Raw genomic sequence first — 19,626 nt, forward strand, 5'->3', positions numbered from 1 at the left:
TTTTTTGAGCTCTCAAAAAATTTTTGACACATAGACAAACATCTATGACATTTTGGTATTGTCATATATCAAAACATATGTTTAGATAGATATAAAATCAAAGCTAAATAGGCAACATTCAAAATTACTTTCCGTGATGTCTTTAGGTAAATTCATTTGTCTCGTATACCTAGGTAGGTTTATCTGAATTTTTACAACAGTACAATAAATTACAGTATTTCTAACACTGGCAACAATTATGTTTGTTTTGGTAACCGTTGCTAGGCAACTATAATGCTGGTACAAACAATCCAAAACGGCAGTAAATAATTGATTCAAGATATTTTGTTAATAAATTACTTATAAATAAAAGGAAAAGTATTTAACAAAATGAAATCTGTAGTAAATACAATATTATTCGACGTGTCTAAGAACGAAATGTTTAAAATAAACGAAAATTATAAAATGTTACATCGCAAACTGAAGACAACTTGGAAGGTTATGATGTGAGTATTTAAGAAATTGTTAATGTAAAATTTTTTTTAACTGTTTTATACAAATTCGATTTTACTAAATAGATTTTTCTAAGATTTGATTAAAAGAAGATAATTCCAGCAATCGAGAAGAATTAACACAGAACATTCTAGAAGACGTTCAGATCCTTGTGGTACCAGGGCCGCAGAACGTGTTCACAGATGACGAGCTCGCCTGCCTCAAGAGTGTAGTCGAGAGGGGGGATTCTGTTCTCGTCATGATGACAGACGGGGGGGAAGAACGAATGAATACAAACATTAACTTCTTTCTAGAAGAATATGGTATAGTTGTTAATAATGGTGAGTACACAATACACAATAATCGCACTCAGAGACAATAAGTGAATACTTAATGAACTCTCAACCGTAGAAGCGAAAGAATACTTGATACAGTTTTGTTGTTGAATATTTTTTCAGACTGCGTAGTTCGCGCCAAATACCACAAGTTCTATCACCCAAAGGAATGTCATATATCTAATGGCATCCTGAACCGTGGTGTCATGAAGTACATCATGAAAATGCCAAACTATAGCGTTGAGAGTGATGACTTTTTGTAAGTAGTTACAGAATATGGTTTTAAAAGGTGTTTTGAATGACATGGCGAATGATGACGTTCCTGTAAGGAAAGGTCACGCTCTTTCTTTGAGTTCTGCTTGAAAAGGAGAAAGACTATCTATGCTACGAAGCAGTCAGATGAAGTAGGACTTATACGTCATTTATAATGTTTTTTAATATAAGATACCTCACAATTAACAGAGAAGATCCGCCAACCCCTACCTTCGTGTATCCTTACGGCGCAACACTGACAGTCAAGAAGCCCGCGGCCGCCATCTTGTCCAGTAGCGACCTCTGCTATCCAGTGAAGAGACCTATCGCTGCCTTGTATACTGCAGACAGCGGAGGTAATACATTCAAATAAATAAACATTGGACGAAAACAGTTACATCCCTTATGTAAGGGAGAACCGAATAGGAAGAACGGAAGGAACCGAGAATAGGAAGAGTAACTCTTTTCGTCGTTAGAGTCAATAATTCAGTTACGATACCGCCTTAATCATAATCCCAGAGTATGAGTGGCAGAGAAATGTTACTTGACGTGTGTGGGTGGTGACTTTGAATGTCTGGATGTAACGTGTAGAGGAGAGAGTGAAAGATAGAGACAAAGAGAGAGAGTAAATGAGAGGAAAAAAGTTTCCTTCAATGTATAAAATGAAAAACACATCCTATTTAACATTATGCAAAATACAACTTAATACTGACTCAGATATAATATTGTATTGTTCAGGGAAGTTATTCGTCATCGGTTCGGGCCATTTCTTCGCCGATCAGTACTTGGAGAGCGAATGCAACGACCTCATCCGAGAGATGGTGTTCAGTCACCTCGGCGGCGCCGCGGACCTGCATCTCAATCCTGTCGATATTGAAGATCCGGATGTCAGTTAATACATCAATCATTGTCGCACTCAGAGTCAATAAGTCACTAAGGAATCCTCTTAGTGGAGACTTAGTATGAGTATCTATACTAAGGGCTTTTTTTTGTGTTTCACTTAATGGTTTTAGGTGTAGCACTAAGTATTTGTAGACGAAAAAATCTACCAGGGAAATATAAAATGTTAAGGGATAAGAACCACTAATCTACAACACAAAACGAGCTGTAGATTCACTACCAGTCTTATGCCAGGTTAACATTAAGCCAGTATAGTAGGACAGTTCTTTCAAATTAGCGCTGGCATAAAACTGGCATAATAACCCTAACTGGCGCCAGTAATCCAAATATGTACTGGCATAATGTAAAGCTGGCATTATTTTAAGGAGAACGCGTAAAGATAAAAACAATTCCTTGAAACCAATAAATTACGTCCAATGTTTTTATTCTCGTTCGTTTTATCCGTAGTCTTCTTTGGAGTGAATGAATGATCATTAGGTGAACGAGTACCGCACGCTGGGGGACGCGCTGTTTCTGAGCCAGGTGGCGCTGCCGACGCCCGCCACCGCGCCGCCCCCGCGCCTCGCCCCGCTGCACCCACACGCCCTCTTCACCTGGACACTCTTCTCACTCAACTTAGCACAGCGTGAGTTTACTACCAGGGGCTCAGGAACCTCAAATGGTTGATTCCGAGTCAGGATGGTGACAGTTGCTTTAATGAAGTGAATTGAAAGAATGACATTGTGGGTTTTCATAATCAAATTCGAGTACAAAAAATTATTTTCATCCCTCTCGTTGTCTTTGAAGAAATAGAGACAACAATAAATTTTAAACAAATGTAGGTATCAACAGTGGAAACTCGCGTTAAGTTAAGATTACTTTGGCATGTAACCTTGATTAATGTGTTATTTTTCAGTGCCCGAAGTACTAGGGTTATATGACGCACTAGGAGTAAAGCATGAACCACTGAGACTTATCGCACCTCAGTTCGAAACCCCTTTTCCTCCGTTACAGCTAGCGGTAAGTAAAAATTCCAGAAACTTCTAGAACATTATTTTTATATATAAAGTGAATACTGAGTTGTCCAGGTGTTTGCGCCGAGGTTTCGTGAGCCGCCGCCTCCTCCGCTGGAGCTCTTCGACTTGGACGAAGCTCTGAGCTCTGAGCGAGCTCAGCTCGCACGCCTCGCCAATAAATGCCTGCAACCAGACAACGAAAAGATGGCGCAAGGTGACGTCACCACATGATAGTTCTGAAATATAGACACATGTCGCTATACGACCTCTATCTTTTGATTTTTTAAAACAGAAAACCTACCTTCCTTCGTTCTTTATTTTAGACAGCTCAGTGATAGGTTTTCTAATTCCGTCACTAAACTTAGTCTGTTTTAAATCTATATATATAAAAGAAAGTCGTGTTAGTTACACTATTTATAACTCAAGAACGGCTGAATCGATTTGACTGAAAATTGGTGGGCAGGTAGCTTAGAACCAGGAAACGGACATAGGATAATTTTTACCCCGTTTTCTATTTTTTATTCCGCGCGGACGGAGTCGCGGGTAAAAGCTAGTGTAAAATAAAACAAGAGAACTATTAAGGAATCTCTTTTAGATACAAATATTCACAGGTGGGCACAGTTAATCGAAAAGTTAACTTCGTTAATCGTTAATTCGTTAATTAAAAAATTAACTTCGTTAATCGTTAAAGCGTTAAATTCTCGAAAATTTAACGCAAGTTAAAGTTAATCGTTAACAGTTAACCATACCAAAATTTTACATACTAATTTCACACTTTTGTGGCGACAGTTGTTTAAAATAGTAATTTGACTATATACTCTATAACACATTAGTATTAGAGACAAATATGAATGCATTATAGTATATTTCATTACGAGTGCGGAAAGCCTGTCATTGCAAAGAGTTCCGACAAATGTCTACCCGAGCCGAGGCGCAGCCGAAGGTGAGGGTTGACAGTTGGAACAAGTTCTAATGACAGTTCCGCACATGCACTGAACAACTATTTTTTAATACAGTTGTGAAAAAATGAAGCAATTTAATAGAATAATAAAAACACAATAAACTCAAATAACTAAAATAACTAAAATGTTTGAAAAATGGCGCCAACCGTAAAAGAATACAAAGAGACTTTTTTTGTTTTCTTCACCTACCTACTTCTGGGTAGGCAAAGTGAACTATGCCCAACGGCCAAGTTTTCAGTAGATTATTTTTATTGATATGAAATGAAAATGAAATTTAATGAGATGAAATAAAATGAAACCTAACCTAATTTCTTGAATAAAATCATTAAATCTGATATTGTAATAAATTAGGAGCTTCTTATAAGCAATATTTGCATGAATCATAAAAACTTCAATGATTTTTTTTTTGTAAAAACTTCGTGGTTGGTTTTTTCTTTTTAATAGAAATTATTTTGACAGTTGGTAAAGAGAACGCACGAGTTTGGAAAAGCTAAAGAAAAAGCAAGAGTAAAAAATTTTTTTAATAAAGTTGCTCAAAAATAAAATAAATAAATAAATAAAAAAAAAAGGGATTGGAGGGTATTGCAGGAACGAAGAGCGTTCGGAATGTGGGCTACTATATACTCTTGCTTTTTTATACTCGTAATGAAATATACTATTTCGAACCTTCTATTGATTTTGTCCTGTTGTTCACGTCTTTCCCGGACGCTCTGATGCATCACACTTCCACGTGAACTTCACATATATCAATTATCAACCTGTTCGTTTACCATTCAAGTCGCCGACAGTCGCCCAACATAGCTGAACTTACGAGCGTGGCGTGGCACGTACTTTAAACAAAATGACAGCACGTCCCCAAGTTTCTAATTTAACGATTAACGGACTTTTATTAACGGAAGTTGAGTTTAACGGAAGTTAACAAAAGCGTTAACACTTTTTGAAGTTAACTTAAAAGTTAATCCGTTAAGCAAAATGTTAACTTCGTTAATTAACGATTAACGGATTAACGAGTTAATGCCCAGCTCTGCAAATATTCTATAATATAAAAGAGTATTAAGTAGACTAGACTTTTCTCTCTAGTTTTTATTCCTTTCTTACTCCTCTCAGGAGATAGCAGTCAGTTAGAGAACGAGCTGGAGTATTTCATAAGAGAGTGCGGGCGCGTGGTGCGGCTCTCGCGGGCGCTGACTGAGGCACCTTCTGCTAAGGCCATCTTACACCAACTGATGGTGCAGCTGGCAGCGTTCAAGAAGATCGCTCCTAGAGAAGAATAGTAATAACAAGAGAAATGTGGACAGGTGATGTTTTAACAAATGTTTTCTGTTAATTTCCAGTTTTGAGACATCTGTACAAAAGTGTCAACTTTTTTGAAAAGATTATACAGTCAAAACCGTTTATGGCGACATCGTTTAGAACAACATACCGGTTAAATTGACCAAAATCAAAGGTCCTGGCTGAATGTTATATACATATCTTTCCTATTAATACCTGTCACCGGTTGTTACAACTATCGGTTTTTACGACTCAATATGAGTAGTCCCTTCGATGTCGTTATAACAGATTTTGACTGTATATGTGTTTTAAGTGGAAATTCTTATGTAGTTAATGTATAAGTTTATTTGTTTGTAAATTTACGTAAATGTTAAAATTTCGACTTAAGTAGAATGAAATTTCTAAGAAAAGAGTTTTATTTAAATAATAATTATATGATATAACTTTGCAAAAATAAATTTTGAATTGTTTTAATAAATAAATATTGTGTTTTATTTATGAAAAACATTTTACGTTATTTTGCACCATTTGTTATGTATATTTAAATATATAAAATATTCTAAATAAATTGCTTTTCAGTATTATTTACTATACTTATATATTGAAATACATTTTATTATAATTTTTATAAACGTAACAATCATAAAATCACAACTTATTGTAAATATAATGGAAACTATAAAGTGAACTATAAAACTCCAATAACAATTTGATTTGCCAACAATTGTATTGATGTACATTTGTTGCAATGAGGATATGGTTCGTTGTTATATTGTTCTACAAACAGACAGACAGTCAAGCTAATGATGAATATGTTAAAAACATGGCGAGAGCATTTCCAGTACAGAAAATAATACCATTCCATCGCAACATACAAATTCTAAATGCTCAAAAGTTCATCAAAGCGCTACCAGACAACACGCACCTACCGAAGAAATATGGAGCTCCAGCAACATACACTGTGTTCCCTGCGATCGCGACGAAAAGCCATAGAATAACTCACTTCCCTATTGAAACTCTGTTTGGAGCAAACAGTATAGTAAGGAAAGTACCACATCAACGATTACTAAACTACTCTAGGTTCAAAAGATCAGCTCTCACTAACGTAACAAAATCAAAGACACGTCGCCATAGAAACAATGACGATCGTAAAGACAAATACGTCCCTAATATTAGTAGAAATGATAAAATTAATCAGAAAAATCGAGTAGCAAAAGCAAGAAACATTTCAGTTGTTAGTAGAACACCTAAAATACTTGAAAACAAAAAAGAAAAATCGGACCTCAAAAGTGCATCGAAATCTGACAAAGGTAAAAAAGGTAAAAACACAAAAAGACACGATCATCGGGTTACAAAAAAGATTAAAAGAAGCCAAACAAGCAAAACTCGATCTAAAAAGAATAGAAAAGAAAGTAACCGACGCTCCGACAGAAATACAAATCAAAGAGGTAAATTTTGATATTGTGAAAATTTAAATAAATTTCTTTATTAATTAGTACGATGTTTTATTTATTTAATTCCCTGTTTGTCAGTAAACGCAAGCCGACGTCTGCTGGCGGGCAAAGATGCGACGATAGAGCAGTATCCATACACGGTGTCCATACAGAAGGGCGATGAGCACTGGTGCTCCGGGGCGCTACTCAACCCGCGCCTCGTCATTACCACCGCCAACTGCGTTTGGAAGTGAGTGAAACTTTTAAAACACGCTATTTAAAAGTTATGTACTCTCCACCACGTAAGGTGATGACAATGAAATCAAAGGATGACACGAGGTGTTCCTCGAGACATGATAATTTATGTTCAGTTATTTTTAAAGTTTTAAACGTTTACTTGTTGGTTTATGAGAGTCTAAAATCTGTGACAGAATAGTTATAGGACTAGTTACAAAGTTCGCAAAACTAAGCGGTAGACGATTTTAATTTTAACAGTGCTATACGGCAATAACAACCTCTGTTGCAGCAATAGGCTGGTTCTTCCGGTGCAATACCACGACCACACAGAAGACACTCGTCAAGTGGAAGTAATTCCGCCTGCAGTCTGATAAGTGTGCGTGCCGTAGGCTTAATTGTAGTCCTATTTCTGTGAATCCAATTTTCCTTCCCATCCTTTCCTTAGAGGACGCATAGGAAGCGAAATCTTACTGTGTGTCCCCTCCTCCGTCGATTAAACACATCTGCAATGGCGGATGTCTAGGGGCAGCGGTCCCTTCACTGTTTCAGCGAATTTAGGTAGTAGGTTGCTTGCTTATCACCTTATAATATAAAAAACGAAGCCGATCTGTTGATGACGTCGTGTAAGCAAGTGAATCAGACGAGGCACTGGTACTGACGTGGCATAGAACTGAAGGCCTTTGTCCAGGGTCTATAAAGTCTGATGAACTTTGTTAATCGTAGATCAACACAAGTCAGTCGTATGAAGATCCGCGCAGGGTCAAAGTACTCTGACCGCGGTGGTCAAGTGGCCGGCATCCAGGAGCTGATGCGACATCCAGGTTGGAGCATTCGACATAACCCCGACTATGATGTCGCACTGCTGTTGCTTGACAGGAATCTCAGGTAATACTGCAAATGGCTACAAAGGTAAACGAAGACCGTGGTGTGGGTAGATTGTGTGAAGTAAGGGTAAGAAAGGAGTGAAAGAGTAGTATTTTGCCGACCATCCCTAAGGAAAAGGAAAGATGATCGTAAAAATTTAAGGTTGATTTTATTTTTTGTGTGATACAAAGTTTTTTTTCAGATTCTCTCATTCACTTCATGCGGTTGATTTACCGAATCGATCCATGATGCCCACCTTCAATGACGCCTGGGTCACCAGCTGGGGTAGTGACAAGGTACGAGTAACATAGCTAAGATTGAATTTTGTTGCATTACATACTAGGAATTTTATTTTCTGTCTGTAACTGTCTGTAAGTTAAATGCCTTGAGTAATTTTAAAGTCACGATGCGTATTCTTTTGTCTTTGTTTTTTTTTATAATCTCTTTCTTGTTCAGCGCGACGGCGTGTACCAGAACACAGGTCTGACGCTGCAGGCTTACAACGCGAAGATAATGGATTTCGGAAAATGTCAGAACATCACGCAGAGGTTCGGCGTTTTCGTTACAAGGAACTTCTTCTGCATGTCGCAGATAGGACGACGATCACCTTGCACTGTGCGTTCTGGACTTATATTATTTTTTGCTTGTATCACACAGTTGTAAGTATTTTAAATTTGTTTTTATTGTCAGCGGGACACAGGCGCCCCCGCGGTGAGCGACGGAGTCTTGTGGGGGCTGGCGTCGTGGGGCTTACGTAAATTGTAAGTAGAAAATATGAAATAACTCTCTCGCTCACCCGTTCTCTAAAAAGCGGCCTTTTTTATTCATTTTTTAATGAATTAGAAATACCACAACATTTGAGATCAAATACTTAATTCAGCAAGTAAGAGCCTGAAGGTGTAATCAATCTTTTCGGCAGTTCATTGTCAGGTCCTAGCGCAATTCCGCTGCGCAGTTGACAGACAGCATTTTGCTACAGCTTACAGTCAGCTTAATTTTGTGACAATCGCCTTCGTATCGTTATCGACGAAATTTTTATTAAAATTTGTGCAGCGCTCCTATCGGGCGTAAAGTACACCATAAATCTCGTACTCATTTTGAGATCATTGACGATGACGATACCAAGGCGCTTGTTGCAAATATTCGTGCTAGGCCCACAGACAACTAAAATTGTGTATGCCTAGAGACTCGTACGATGTTTCAGAACCGCTAAATGTTTGTTTTCTTTTACAATATAACCATCATTTCTTTACGTAGGTTCGGCACAGTATTTACTACTCTTCTGCCGCTATATCTGAATTCACTCTCCTCTTACACATATACTCTTTCACACAATCCATACATACTTCAATCTTCCCTTTGTTGTCATCCAAATTCAACAAAAGAGCCATCCATAATATTCTATGTCTTCCATTAAAGATGCGGTACGGAACGCTTCCCGGCGATGTTTACGTACGTCGCATCGACCCCGATAATGAACTTCCTGGAGAACAGGACTCGGCAGCTCATGTCAGATGATCGGAACTATCCCTATCCGGACAAGATTGCGGCTACTTGGATAAAGGAACTCATGTTCAACATGTCAATGACTAAAGCAGGCTGATAAACGATAACCAGGAAATATGCGTTTAAGTTTAAATACTGTCCTTATTTCTTTTGAAATATAAATACTTGTTTAAAAATAAATATTTAGACAGGTAACTTACTAATATTAAAATAAGTTTTACAATGCTGATGGATTGTCAAGAACAGAGATGTATTCAGAATACATAGTGTGTTCTTCAGTTTTATGTATACCATGTAAAGGAGAAATCTATATATATAAAAGAAAGTCGTGTTAGTTACACTATTTATAACTCAAGATCGGTCGAACTGATTTATGATATTATGATTTAGAAAATTGATCCCTAGTTCTAAGCTACCTCCCCATCAATTTTCTAAGACGGACGGTCTCCTAAGACGGACATAGGAACTTTTTTTATGTTGTGTGCATTTTTTTTCCGCGCGGACGGAGTCTCGGTTAAAAGCTAGTTATTTATAATTTCACTGGCTGGCAAATGTAATTTATTATCTGTGTATTTATTTTGGGACAGTTTTAATGTTTGAATTGATTATATAAATTACAAATATGTATGTTTCTCTCTATACCATTATTGAAATAAAATTCTGGGTAAAAGTAATAAAACAACATCTATATATGAGCATATTTAATATTTTTCTTTTTCAAAATTGTAAAACTCACATTTTGAAATTGCAAAATTATAACTAAATTCTCATATCGTTAATAGTAACAATCGCCATTTTGTAATTTTATCTCCACATTTTTTTGTATTTCTCTCGAACTAATAATAATAATAGTAAACCATGTATACATCTCTAATAATTATATATTTTTAAATTCTAACAAAATCATTCTCTCAACGTTTACCATTCTTAGTGTTTACATTTTTTTTATTCCAACATCAACTTTCTCGTATCTCTAATTAACGCTTTTTTTATATAATAATAATCTAAACATACTTTTTACAATTTCATCCATATACAAGCTGACCTTTATCGCACCAGATGTTTTAATTTAGCAAATATTGGAATGGATTTTAAATAAGAAAACTATATAAACTTATAATTAAGAACTTAATACGTACACAAAAAACAAAATTGTACATACAAATACTAAACAGTATATGAAATTTCACATTTTATCGTCGTTTAAAATGATCAATTCGATTCTTTGGCAATTTATTTTATTCAAAAGTGAATTCACAATTTTTTTTTATGATAAACTGGCTTGAAAGCGATTACACTATTGAGAAAGAACTGGCAAATGTTTATCAACTATTCTTAATACAATTGCAGTCTCGCCACAAGTGACAGCTGTCAAAACTAACCTCAAAATTGTGACAGGAACGTCGAGAAATTGTTTTGGTTTCCACAGCTGTCAGAATGGGAGCGGGAAAACCAGAAGCAACGAAATAAGCTTTTATTAAACTTGAAATATTATTAATTCGATTATTTAAAAAACTTACAAACGAAAAGACGTATATATTAAAAAACTGGCCGAACTTTGTACATCGACTTAAATTATTGAAGTATTAAATAACTGGGGGAACAACAATAAGAGGTATCGTTTTGGATCAACAAAAATTTAGGCCAAAAATGGAAACATTTGACTGATCAAAGGATAATTATTTTTTTACAACGAATAGAATTAGTTTTGTACATAGTAAGCACAATATTGCATAACCTACCTAAAGTACTTGGCCATAGAATATGGTAACAAATAGATATACAAATATTAGTGTATTGAGCAAAGCGAAAACAATAAAATAATCGAATGACAACATTAAAATCGATTTACCATTCTATAATCTGTATTTCAATTAATTCAAAAGATAATGTTGCCAGTGAGAAAAGATTCGAAAGGTAGTTTCTTGGATGGAGCCAATCACAATTTTAAAGATGAAAATGATAAATTAAACATATATTAGTTGCATACAAATATAACTACAGCACTATAATACAAATCAACAAATAAATTCGTGCTCCTTACATCTTACTTCGCCGTTTCTCTCTTAATTCTATGCCAACAGATGTCGCTACATTCGGTCGCACTCGAATCCAAAATGGCCGCTAAACCTCACCGGGCAAGAAATCAATAGATTTTTTTTAACCTAACACTACAATCTCCCTGATTTTTTTTCTTAAATCTAGATATACACAAAAATAATTTTGTACTCTTTCAACGAGTTAATCGTGGACTTGATGACGTCACACCTGTACGCTGTCTCTTTTCTATACATATAGAAGGAAAGGGATGGCAATGTACAAGTATTACGACAGCAAATTCACTGTGATATGGCAACTTTATAATTGCCGAAATATTAAGATCTTTGTTTTAAAACTCGTAATATTATGTTCTAATATGATTTTAAAAGTGAATTATTTAATAATATTGCAGACAACGGCCAACTAGGCAAGCAGTAATATGAAATGTCGCCAAGTTCTAATCCCCTAGTAACAAGACCCCAGGTCTTTAACGATTTCTCCATTAATATTTCTTACTACTTCACTTAAAATCGTTAAATAGCCATTAATTCTCCCTTAGTGACTGTTTTAACCATAAAACGAGTTTAAGTTGAGCAGTTACTCAAATCGAGATGTTTTGCGTTTGACTAAAAAAGAAAAAAATAATTTCTAATCGAAAATCCGCCATTTTGAATTTAATTCAATTGAAGTCAATTACAAAAAATTTTTACAACACCTTCGTATCTGAAAATGTAGTTGACTCCAATATCAAAATATAATTTATCTATAAATGTATTTTTTTTTTCTTCAAACAAATTTGTATGTTTGTAACAGTGGTAGAAAAGACAAATATAACAATTTTTAATAAGAAAGTGTGAAACGAAAATATAAATAAAAATGCGTTCGTTTTCAAGGCATTTTGTACGATCAATTAGTGGGAATAAATTATTTCGTAAACATTTAATCGCCGGTTTTCTATTGTTGAAAAAAATGTTTCTTCTCAGAATGTTTTTAATTATAGATAAACCTTTGGTATGTTTATGCTATATTTATTTCTTAGTAATTAAGGATTCCTAGGTCTTTAAAAAGGTTAACAATTCCTAATTTCAATATTTATTTTATCTTATATTTTGACATTTTTTTTTAAGAAACCCCAACTTTTGATACCAAGGCAACATAAACTCAATTCCACACCGGTACCAGGGATGCATAAGTCTATCACTGTTACACAACATTTTAAAAGTATCCAAACTTGAAACCGAGCAGGTTCGCCGTGTCCTATGGCTGGTTGAGGAGCAATGCCTCCAACTCATCAGCGGAACGCAGCAGGAAGGCGGCAGACTCGCGGTAGCCTGTGATCAGTTGCCGCACTGCGCCAGTCTCCGCCCCCGACAGTTTGTGTGACAGCAGCGGCTTGCTGGCCCCGCCCCCCGACACGCCGGCCCCGCCCCCCGACACACTCGCCCCGCCCACTGACGAGTGCAGGGATGTTGATGGCGTACTCTTCACTGATAGATCTGTTGGAGCTGAAATTAAAATACCCTTTTGTTATCAATAAGCAAATTTATTTATATATAACACTGGTCGGCAACAAAATCATAAATATGTAGATTACCATGAATTTATTTCTGTTACTAGATTTTTTAATTTTTTTAAAATTCAAGTTTTTCTTTTTTTGGAACGAAGTTCCTTATCGCGCGTTGTGAAAGGGGGCTAGACGAAAAAAAATCTTACGAAAAGTTGTCACGACACTTTTTGCTATAGTAAGTATGTTAACGACGAATGAGCGCTACTTCACCATGGCAACGACGGGACAATATATAACGAAAATTCATAGAAATAAAATGTACTTCTTGTGAAGACTTAAGTTTTTTATTCATAGAATAAACATTAGTTCCTTCACTAATTATTTCATTTCTATTTCGCATTGAACAGTGTGGTGTCGTGACGATTATTTTTGTTGAGTGTATACAGGTTTTTTGTAAATAATAAATAATAAAAAAAAAAATAATAATGAATCCTGAACTTGAACTTCGTTCCATCCGGGTGTCCCTTGACACCTCTCAAGTTTTTTTTTTTTAATTTTCGAGCATTCAGTATTCTCCAAAATATCCCGAGATTTGTTTTTTCTACATTTGATCTAAAAGTAAATTAAAATAACCATATTTTTTATAGTAATAACGATTTTAACGATATTGTTTCAAAAATATTTTTTTTTAATTTACTTATTTGTTTCCCTTTTATACTTAGATTTTAAAGCACCTTAATCTACAATACAACGATCTACAATAATTAAGCATTAAAAGGAAAAGAAGAGAGAATAACATTAAAACCATACACGATTTTGTAATAAAAAATTAGGCCAACCTAAGCACTCACCGGCGAGCGGGAAGGTGTGCGTGTGCGCCGCCATTGCCGACAGCAGCGCGCTCTGGTAGGCCGCCATCGCCGCGTTCATACCCACGCCTGCGCACACACCGCCTTGTTACTTATGCTACCCTGGTACTCGCTTACCAATAAATATTTGATTTCTGGCAAATAACTCATGTTTTTATATATGTTTCCACTGCAGAAACAGAAACATATTTTCATCCCTCTCATTTTCTTTGGAAAAATAAAGATAGATAGATGTTTTTTGTACAGATGTTTCGTCAGTGGAAACCCTTAACACGCGATAATAGTCACTTAATGTTTGCAAAACTTTGATGTCAAATTTGATTTATTATTTCAGTATTTTCCAAATCTCCAAATCAAATTCGGACTTTTTCGTCCGAATTTATTTTTCACAACTCATACCCAAATATGATTAGAAGTTATGTATAATTACCTGTTGGCGGCAATGTGGACAGAGTGGACAACAAGGCGCTGCTTGAAAGTGCTGAAGCACTGCTAGTGTTTGAACTGAAATAATAAACATAATGTAATCCTAGAACATCCTGTAGTTTACAGTCGAAGTCATTTTTGTAAATAAAATACAAGCTCTATAAAGATAATTAAAAAGTTAAAATTATTAATGAATTTTTACTTGTTCAAGTAGGATATAATGAGAGCTTTAAATCTAACTTTTGTCGTCCGAATGTCTGCGGTGTGCCGAATGTGCTGGGGAAAGAAGGTCTGAACAGTGGCGCCGGAGATGACGCGGGGCTGCAAATAACAATGTTAAGTTAAATAACTGATACTGAGACGCTGTTTTCAAAACAACCTAGCTATATTCTTCAAAGAAAATTATATAAGACGTCACATTAAAATCGATAAATCTTTAAATTCAAAATATATTACACTAGTTGTCACCCGCGACTCGGTCCACGGGGATTAAAAAACTTAACTAGTAGCCTATTCATCAAGATCCGTTGAGCCGTTTCGGAGATAGTATAACTAGGAGAAGAAGATAGCATTTTATTTAAAAATTGAGAACAGCGTCATCTACTTTCAAAATTAAGAAGCATTGTTTTTTTTTTAATAATTAAAGGCACTAACCTAGCAGTCTTACTGCCAGTATTTCCATTGGCGTTATCAATCTTGAGCGTGTTGTTGTTGAGCGCGGCGTCCGCTGGGCTCGGGGGCAGTGGCGCTAGTGTCGCGGGGCGCGTGTCCTTGCCCCCCGCCCCGCCCGCACCCCCCGCACCCCCCGCACTGCTCGTAGTCGTGCCCGAGTACAAGCTGAGGAAGGACGAGGCTACCGCTGATGTCGCTGTTGTGTCGATTGCCTGGAATACGAAGCATTATATTAAATTTCGCTAATGTTATGTATTCTTTAAGGATAGTCGTTATAATCAGGACAGTACGTTTTTTACTGTACATCCGATTGACCACAAGTTGGTGAAGTTCCTCTACCTCACAAATAAATAGACGTGCAACTATAGTTTTTCATTTGGAACATAGATTTTCATATTTTTAAGTTTTAGTTGATATCTTAAGAACGCAAATCATTTGAATTATAAAGACAGTTAAAATAGTCACTTCAGAAGACAAACAATGAATTCATTCGCAATAGATTCATCATCATCATCATATCCTTGACCTTGTACCACATACGTAGAGCTGGTGCACCAGGTTTCCGTCCTCCAAATCAATAAAGAATATAAATAGAGATATAAATTACTCAAATATACTTTTTGGATGGATCTTATTTGTATAATCTATTTCTATACATATTAATAAAATTGGAATGTCAGTAATATCGAAAAAATAATTAATCATATTTGGAATCTGTATGTTGTATGTTTGTCCGCGAGGTTTATGGTCGCAGCAGGATACTTTTTCTGCACTGACAAAGTCGAGGGCAACCGCTAGTGTTAAATAGTGTGAAGTACCATGGGCGTGGGCAGCGTGGGCATGGGCTGGCTGACGGGGTCGAGGCCGAGGCGCATGCGCTTCGCATTCAGGCTCTCGTTCTCGCACGCCTGCGCCAGGATGTGCTCCGCCTGCACCGACGTCAGGTGCGCCGGAGTTGGTCGCACCTACAATATCATATATTATTCATTTATACATATATATAAAATAAATAGCATATTCTAATAGTTAATAGAATAGTTTCCTGCTAAAATTAGTCCGGTACAATAATTTACGACTGTGTCAAGTTTTAAATATCGTTAAAATTTGACGTCGTCATTGTTTCCCTTTATTTGAAATAATTTTCAAACGTAATGTTTTTAATAGTATCAGTAATAATTATGTTGTCTACCGAATGGTGAACGTTATTGTCCATTAATTTAGTGCAAGTATTGTTTGAATAAATCCTATAAAAATAATAATAATAAAACTTGAGAGGTGTGTTGGGACACCCGGATGGAACGAAGTTCCTTTCGATTAATTTGTGAAGGAACCAATGTTTATTCTATGAATAAAAAACTTAAGTATTCACAAGAAGTACATTTTATTTCTATGAATTTTCGTTATTTATTGTCACGTCGTTGCCATGGTGAAGTAGCGCTCATTCGTCTATAGCAAAAAGTGTCGTGACAACTTTTCGTAAGAATTTTTTCCGTCTAGCCCCCTTTCAAAACGCGCGATAAGGAACTTCGTTCCAATAAATACATAAGCTAATAACACACTTTAGGAACTTTTAGAAATGAATTAAAACATGTTACTACTACTACATAAAAAATATGCAATAAAATGTCATTTCGGACCCTCACCGCGGTATCCCATGCGCTAGTAGAGGGCGTGCTGCCGCCGTTCCCACTGGTGGGCACATCTCCCCTGACCTTCTTGTTCCTTCTGCAACTCTTCAAGTACGTTCTGATCCTCTTCCTTGCTCTTTCTGCGAACTCGGGGAACTGCCGTGTGCACGAGTCTATAATGGCCTGGATCTTTTCCTTAGGCTGCTTAGATATAGGCACTATTCTGTCTAGATTCTCGTCAACGAACAAACGGACGAACATCTGGAAAGATATAGAGTTGGTAGGATTGAAAAACTGAAAGCTATGAAGGATGAATGCTAAAAACAAATATAATTAGTAAAAAAAAAATACGCGGTTTTTAATTTTCAATTAAAAATAGTGTTTTTAAAAATATCAATTGAAATATTAATAGAAAATATCTTTTTTTTTACTAAAATTACCTGTAGTAATTATGTGAATTTCGGTAAAAAAAAAAGAAAAAATATCAAAGTTGTAAAAAAATGGAATCCCGCTCTTCATTTTTTTTCCATGCATTTATTACATTGCAGTGTGTCAGTAAAAATAAAAATATTACATTAAAAGCTTTGAGTCGTTCCGGGTCGTGATGGTGTGGGTCGACGCGGTCGTCACTGTCGTCATCCGAGGCACCGCCGTCGTCATCATCCTTAGTTCGATCTGATGAGGACGTCTCGTCATGGGTCGCACTCGTCTCCAGCCCCGGTGTCGCCGAACCCACGTGGATCGGACTCTATCCATAAAATCCGTAAACGGATTAATTAAACGTGAACTCAACGAATCACTTGATGAGTAAACAAACGAGAGAATAACTTCAAAAGACCACAGTTAGATAGAAAATTAGAGACAACAAAGAGGAAGGGGGAAAAAAGGGTATTTAAAAGTAAATTCTCACTTAATTTTTGTTACTAATGTTATTACGAACATTTAAAGCATTTCTATTTACTAAACACTACATATTTATAAGTTAATTTGTGGCCAAATTTAATCAAAGTTCCTAAAGTGTGTTATAAAAACATATACGCTGAGAATATCATATCATTTCCCTTTAAAAACATGTCCTTTGTCTGTGACGTTGCAACATTCGGTAGACTATGGTATTTGACAGATTTTTTTTTTTTTTTCAATTTAAAGACGTCAGAGGTGTGACGGTCAATTAAAGGGGCTTTTACCCTGTTTTTGGTAATTAAAAATTTGAAACGTTCTCAACCTTAAAACTCACCGAGTGGCCTGTGGCCAGGGGCGTTGGCGGCTTGGGAGGCTTAGAGCCTAGCCCTAGGGCGCTGTGGTATGAGGCCCAGAGGTCCGCCATGCTGTCTGTCCCACTCTCTGACATGTCACCGTTCCGACCTGCAAAATAATAAACACCAAATGAACAATAAAATCCACGTACGTCTAATTTCTTACTAATTTACAAGAAGTACCAGGCGAACATGGTCAGAACAGTTCAGTCTAGTATGTCATCGTTCCCGTCTGTAAGTACTAGGCGCACATAAGTTCCCTCTGTTTACTGTTAACGGGTATGCCGATACCAGGCGAACATAAGTTTTCCAAACGGCATAGCGACTAGGCGAACATAAATTGCACGTGGTACTAGGACCCTTCTTACTAGTTAAAAACTGTAATCACCCATACTTGGTCACTTAACACCAGACTAGAAATACTCGTAAAAGACACAGAAAATGATAGTTGCAAAAGAAATGGAATGTTCTAGAAAAAAACTCGACAAAAAGCAAAACAGAAGCAAGCATTACGTAAAAGCGCCTAGAAAATTAAATAGTTTAAAATGTGTTGCTGGCATTAAAATATATCTGATCATAAGATAATTAATTACTTAGAATGGCACTGAAAATGACATTTTTTATTCCAACAGAGCATCAGATTTATTCCATGGTAATCTATACGTTTTTAATTCCGAATTTTCTTAATTCACCGATATTTTTTAAATGAACCTGATGCTAAGAATAATGTATTTTTACCCTTTAGCTATTTATATTTACGCTGTACATCGCAACTTAAACATTTCAAGGAACATAAGATAAAAAAGGGTAGAAACTTGTAACCGTTAGCAAAAAAAACCCGTTTTCAATTTTAAAGGTAGCCTACCCCGACTTGACAATCCATAATTTCGAGACCTGAATATTTAGTATTCATAGTCAGTTACCAAGGCGGCAGAAATTAATGAGGGTGTGCAAGGCATTCGCAGGGGACCGGTGCATCTGCCTTCTAAATGTCAAGCCGAACGAGCCCCTCGCCTATAAATAATTTGAGGTGGCCGCCTATAACGCCTGCGCCCCTGGTACCTAGATAGATATGGCTTCGCTGAGCCCGTAAAAATAGCCCGACTAACGGTACCGTAAGTAAAATTATGCAGGTTTTAAAGTCAGCATACTCTTAGTTTGACTGCAACTGCATATTTTAAAGGTTGACTTTATTCTTTCGTAATGCGAGATGTAACATTTTTTCCCATTCAAAGGGCACACCTTGTAATTTTTTTATGCTCGATAAGAAAGAATATTTTGATGAAATAATATGCAAAAAAAAATTGTCGTGTAAAACATAATCGACATAGACCTGCAATTATATATTTATATATGGCTCGTTGTTTAGGCTATAGCTTTCCATACAAGCAATAGAAATATGCTCTCGGCTTTTTATTATAGGTATATGAAGAAACAATTTCGAAACATAATTTTAAGGGTATTTAAAAACAAAAATAAGAACTTACATGACATTTTAATGTTAGTACGTATTACGAACTAGCAACACGTCCTGTCTTCGCATGCGTGGATTATTATTTTTTAAATATAGCCGAAGTTACTCAGGGAAACTTTGGCATTCTAATTGTAATAATAATAATAATTTTTGAAATCGGTTCAGTAGTTTTTAAGTTTATTAGTTACAAATATAGCGAAATTCTTTATAAGTATAGTAAGAAATATAATCGCCATTCGCCACTCAGAATCATTTAATAGCTGCTAAGGAAGTCCCTTATTGTGGAACACAACTGGCTCTTTAATTAACAATTTGAAATCAATAAAACTGACACACAAAGCGACCCATCAGCGAAAAGAGTTACATATCAATAGAGATGTAACATTTTCATCCGATAGTTCGAAGGACATAAAATATATTACCTTGGCTCTGGCTGTGGTAATTCCATGCCAGCAACATCATTTTCAACTTCTCTGCGTCTTTCGCGAGGGCGACCCCTGCACCAGATCAGATTCGCCAATCAATTT

General features: G+C 36.1%; 3 protein-coding genes across 6 annotated transcripts in view; 2 read left to right on the forward strand and 1 right to left on the reverse strand.

Annotated features, from left to right (window-relative positions):
* Positions 1-369: 369 nt before the first annotated feature.
* LOC106721213 (intraflagellar transport protein 52 homolog) lies at positions 370-5,203 on the forward strand. Its single transcript, XM_014516112.2, has 9 exons — positions 370-485; positions 595-812; positions 930-1,065; positions 1,269-1,414; positions 1,797-1,945; positions 2,436-2,583; positions 2,854-2,957; positions 3,026-3,167; positions 5,023-5,203. Exons 1-9 carry the CDS (start codon positions 370-372, stop codon positions 5,187-5,189), a joined length of 1,326 nt encoding a protein of 441 aa, XP_014371598.2. The 3' UTR covers positions 5,190-5,203.
* A 650-nt stretch (positions 5,204-5,853) lies between these two features.
* Positions 5,854-9,351, forward strand: LOC106721215 (serine proteinase stubble). The gene is made up of 7 exons (XM_014516114.2): positions 5,854-6,635; positions 6,720-6,870; positions 7,581-7,742; positions 7,924-8,017; positions 8,178-8,336; positions 8,412-8,482; positions 9,141-9,351. The coding sequence occupies exons 1-7, from the start codon at positions 5,936-5,938 to the stop codon at positions 9,322-9,324; spliced, it is 1,521 nt and encodes a 506-aa protein (XP_014371600.2). The 5' UTR covers positions 5,854-5,935; the 3' UTR covers positions 9,325-9,351.
* Positions 9,352-12,390: 3,039 nt separating this feature from the next.
* Positions 12,391-19,626, reverse strand: part of LOC106721221 (nucleolar protein 4) — a 126,449-nt gene continuing 119,213 nt past the window's right edge. Inside the window, exons 6-15 of one of the 4 annotated variants that reach the window (XM_045684420.1) lie at positions 19,522-19,596; positions 17,607-17,734; positions 16,944-17,117; positions 16,385-16,630; positions 15,560-15,706; positions 14,724-14,953; positions 14,310-14,390; positions 14,074-14,147; positions 13,626-13,712; positions 12,391-12,772 (exon numbers count right to left, since the gene is read on the reverse strand). In XM_045684420.1, coding sequence (XP_045540376.1) covers positions 12,525-12,772; positions 13,626-13,712; positions 14,074-14,147; positions 14,310-14,390; positions 14,724-14,953; positions 15,560-15,706; positions 16,385-16,630; positions 16,944-17,117; positions 17,607-17,734; positions 19,522-19,596 — 1,490 coding nt within the window. In that variant the 3' untranslated portion in view covers positions 12,391-12,524. Of the gene's footprint in view, positions 12,773-13,625; positions 13,713-14,073; positions 14,148-14,309; positions 14,391-14,723; positions 14,954-15,559; positions 15,707-16,384; positions 16,631-16,943; positions 17,118-17,594; positions 17,735-19,521; positions 19,597-19,626 lie in introns of all 4 variants that reach the window. The other 3 variants (XM_045684419.1, XM_045684421.1, XM_045684422.1) reach the window with 3 other exon arrangements.

This window comes from Papilio machaon, chromosome 26 (assembly GCF_912999745.1).
Source record: "Papilio machaon chromosome 26, ilPapMach1.1, whole genome shotgun sequence".
In the NCBI taxonomy this organism is placed as follows: Eukaryota; Metazoa; Arthropoda; class Insecta; order Lepidoptera; family Papilionidae; genus Papilio; species Papilio machaon.

Excerpts from the sequence above, each read along its gene's own strand:
- LOC106721215 (XM_014516114.2), top strand. The coding sequence starts at position 5,936 with ATGAGGATATGGTTCGTTGTTATATTGTTCTACAAACAGACAGACAGT. Across the intron at positions 6,871-7,580 it reads ACCGCCAACTGCGTTTGGAA|ATCAACACAAGTCAGTCGTA; the intron begins GTGAGTGAAACT and ends TGTTAATCGTAG. Across the intron at positions 7,743-7,923 it reads TTGCTTGACAGGAATCTCAG|ATTCTCTCATTCACTTCATG; the intron begins GTAATACTGCAA and ends GTTTTTTTTCAG.
- LOC106721213 (XM_014516112.2), top strand. The coding sequence starts at position 370 with ATGAAATCTGTAGTAAATACAATATTATTCGACGTGTCTAAGAACGAA. Across the intron at positions 813-929 it reads TGGTATAGTTGTTAATAATG|ACTGCGTAGTTCGCGCCAAA; the intron begins GTGAGTACACAA and ends ATATTTTTTCAG. Across the intron at positions 1,066-1,268 it reads GTTGAGAGTGATGACTTTTT|AGAAGATCCGCCAACCCCTA; the intron begins GTAAGTAGTTAC and ends CACAATTAACAG.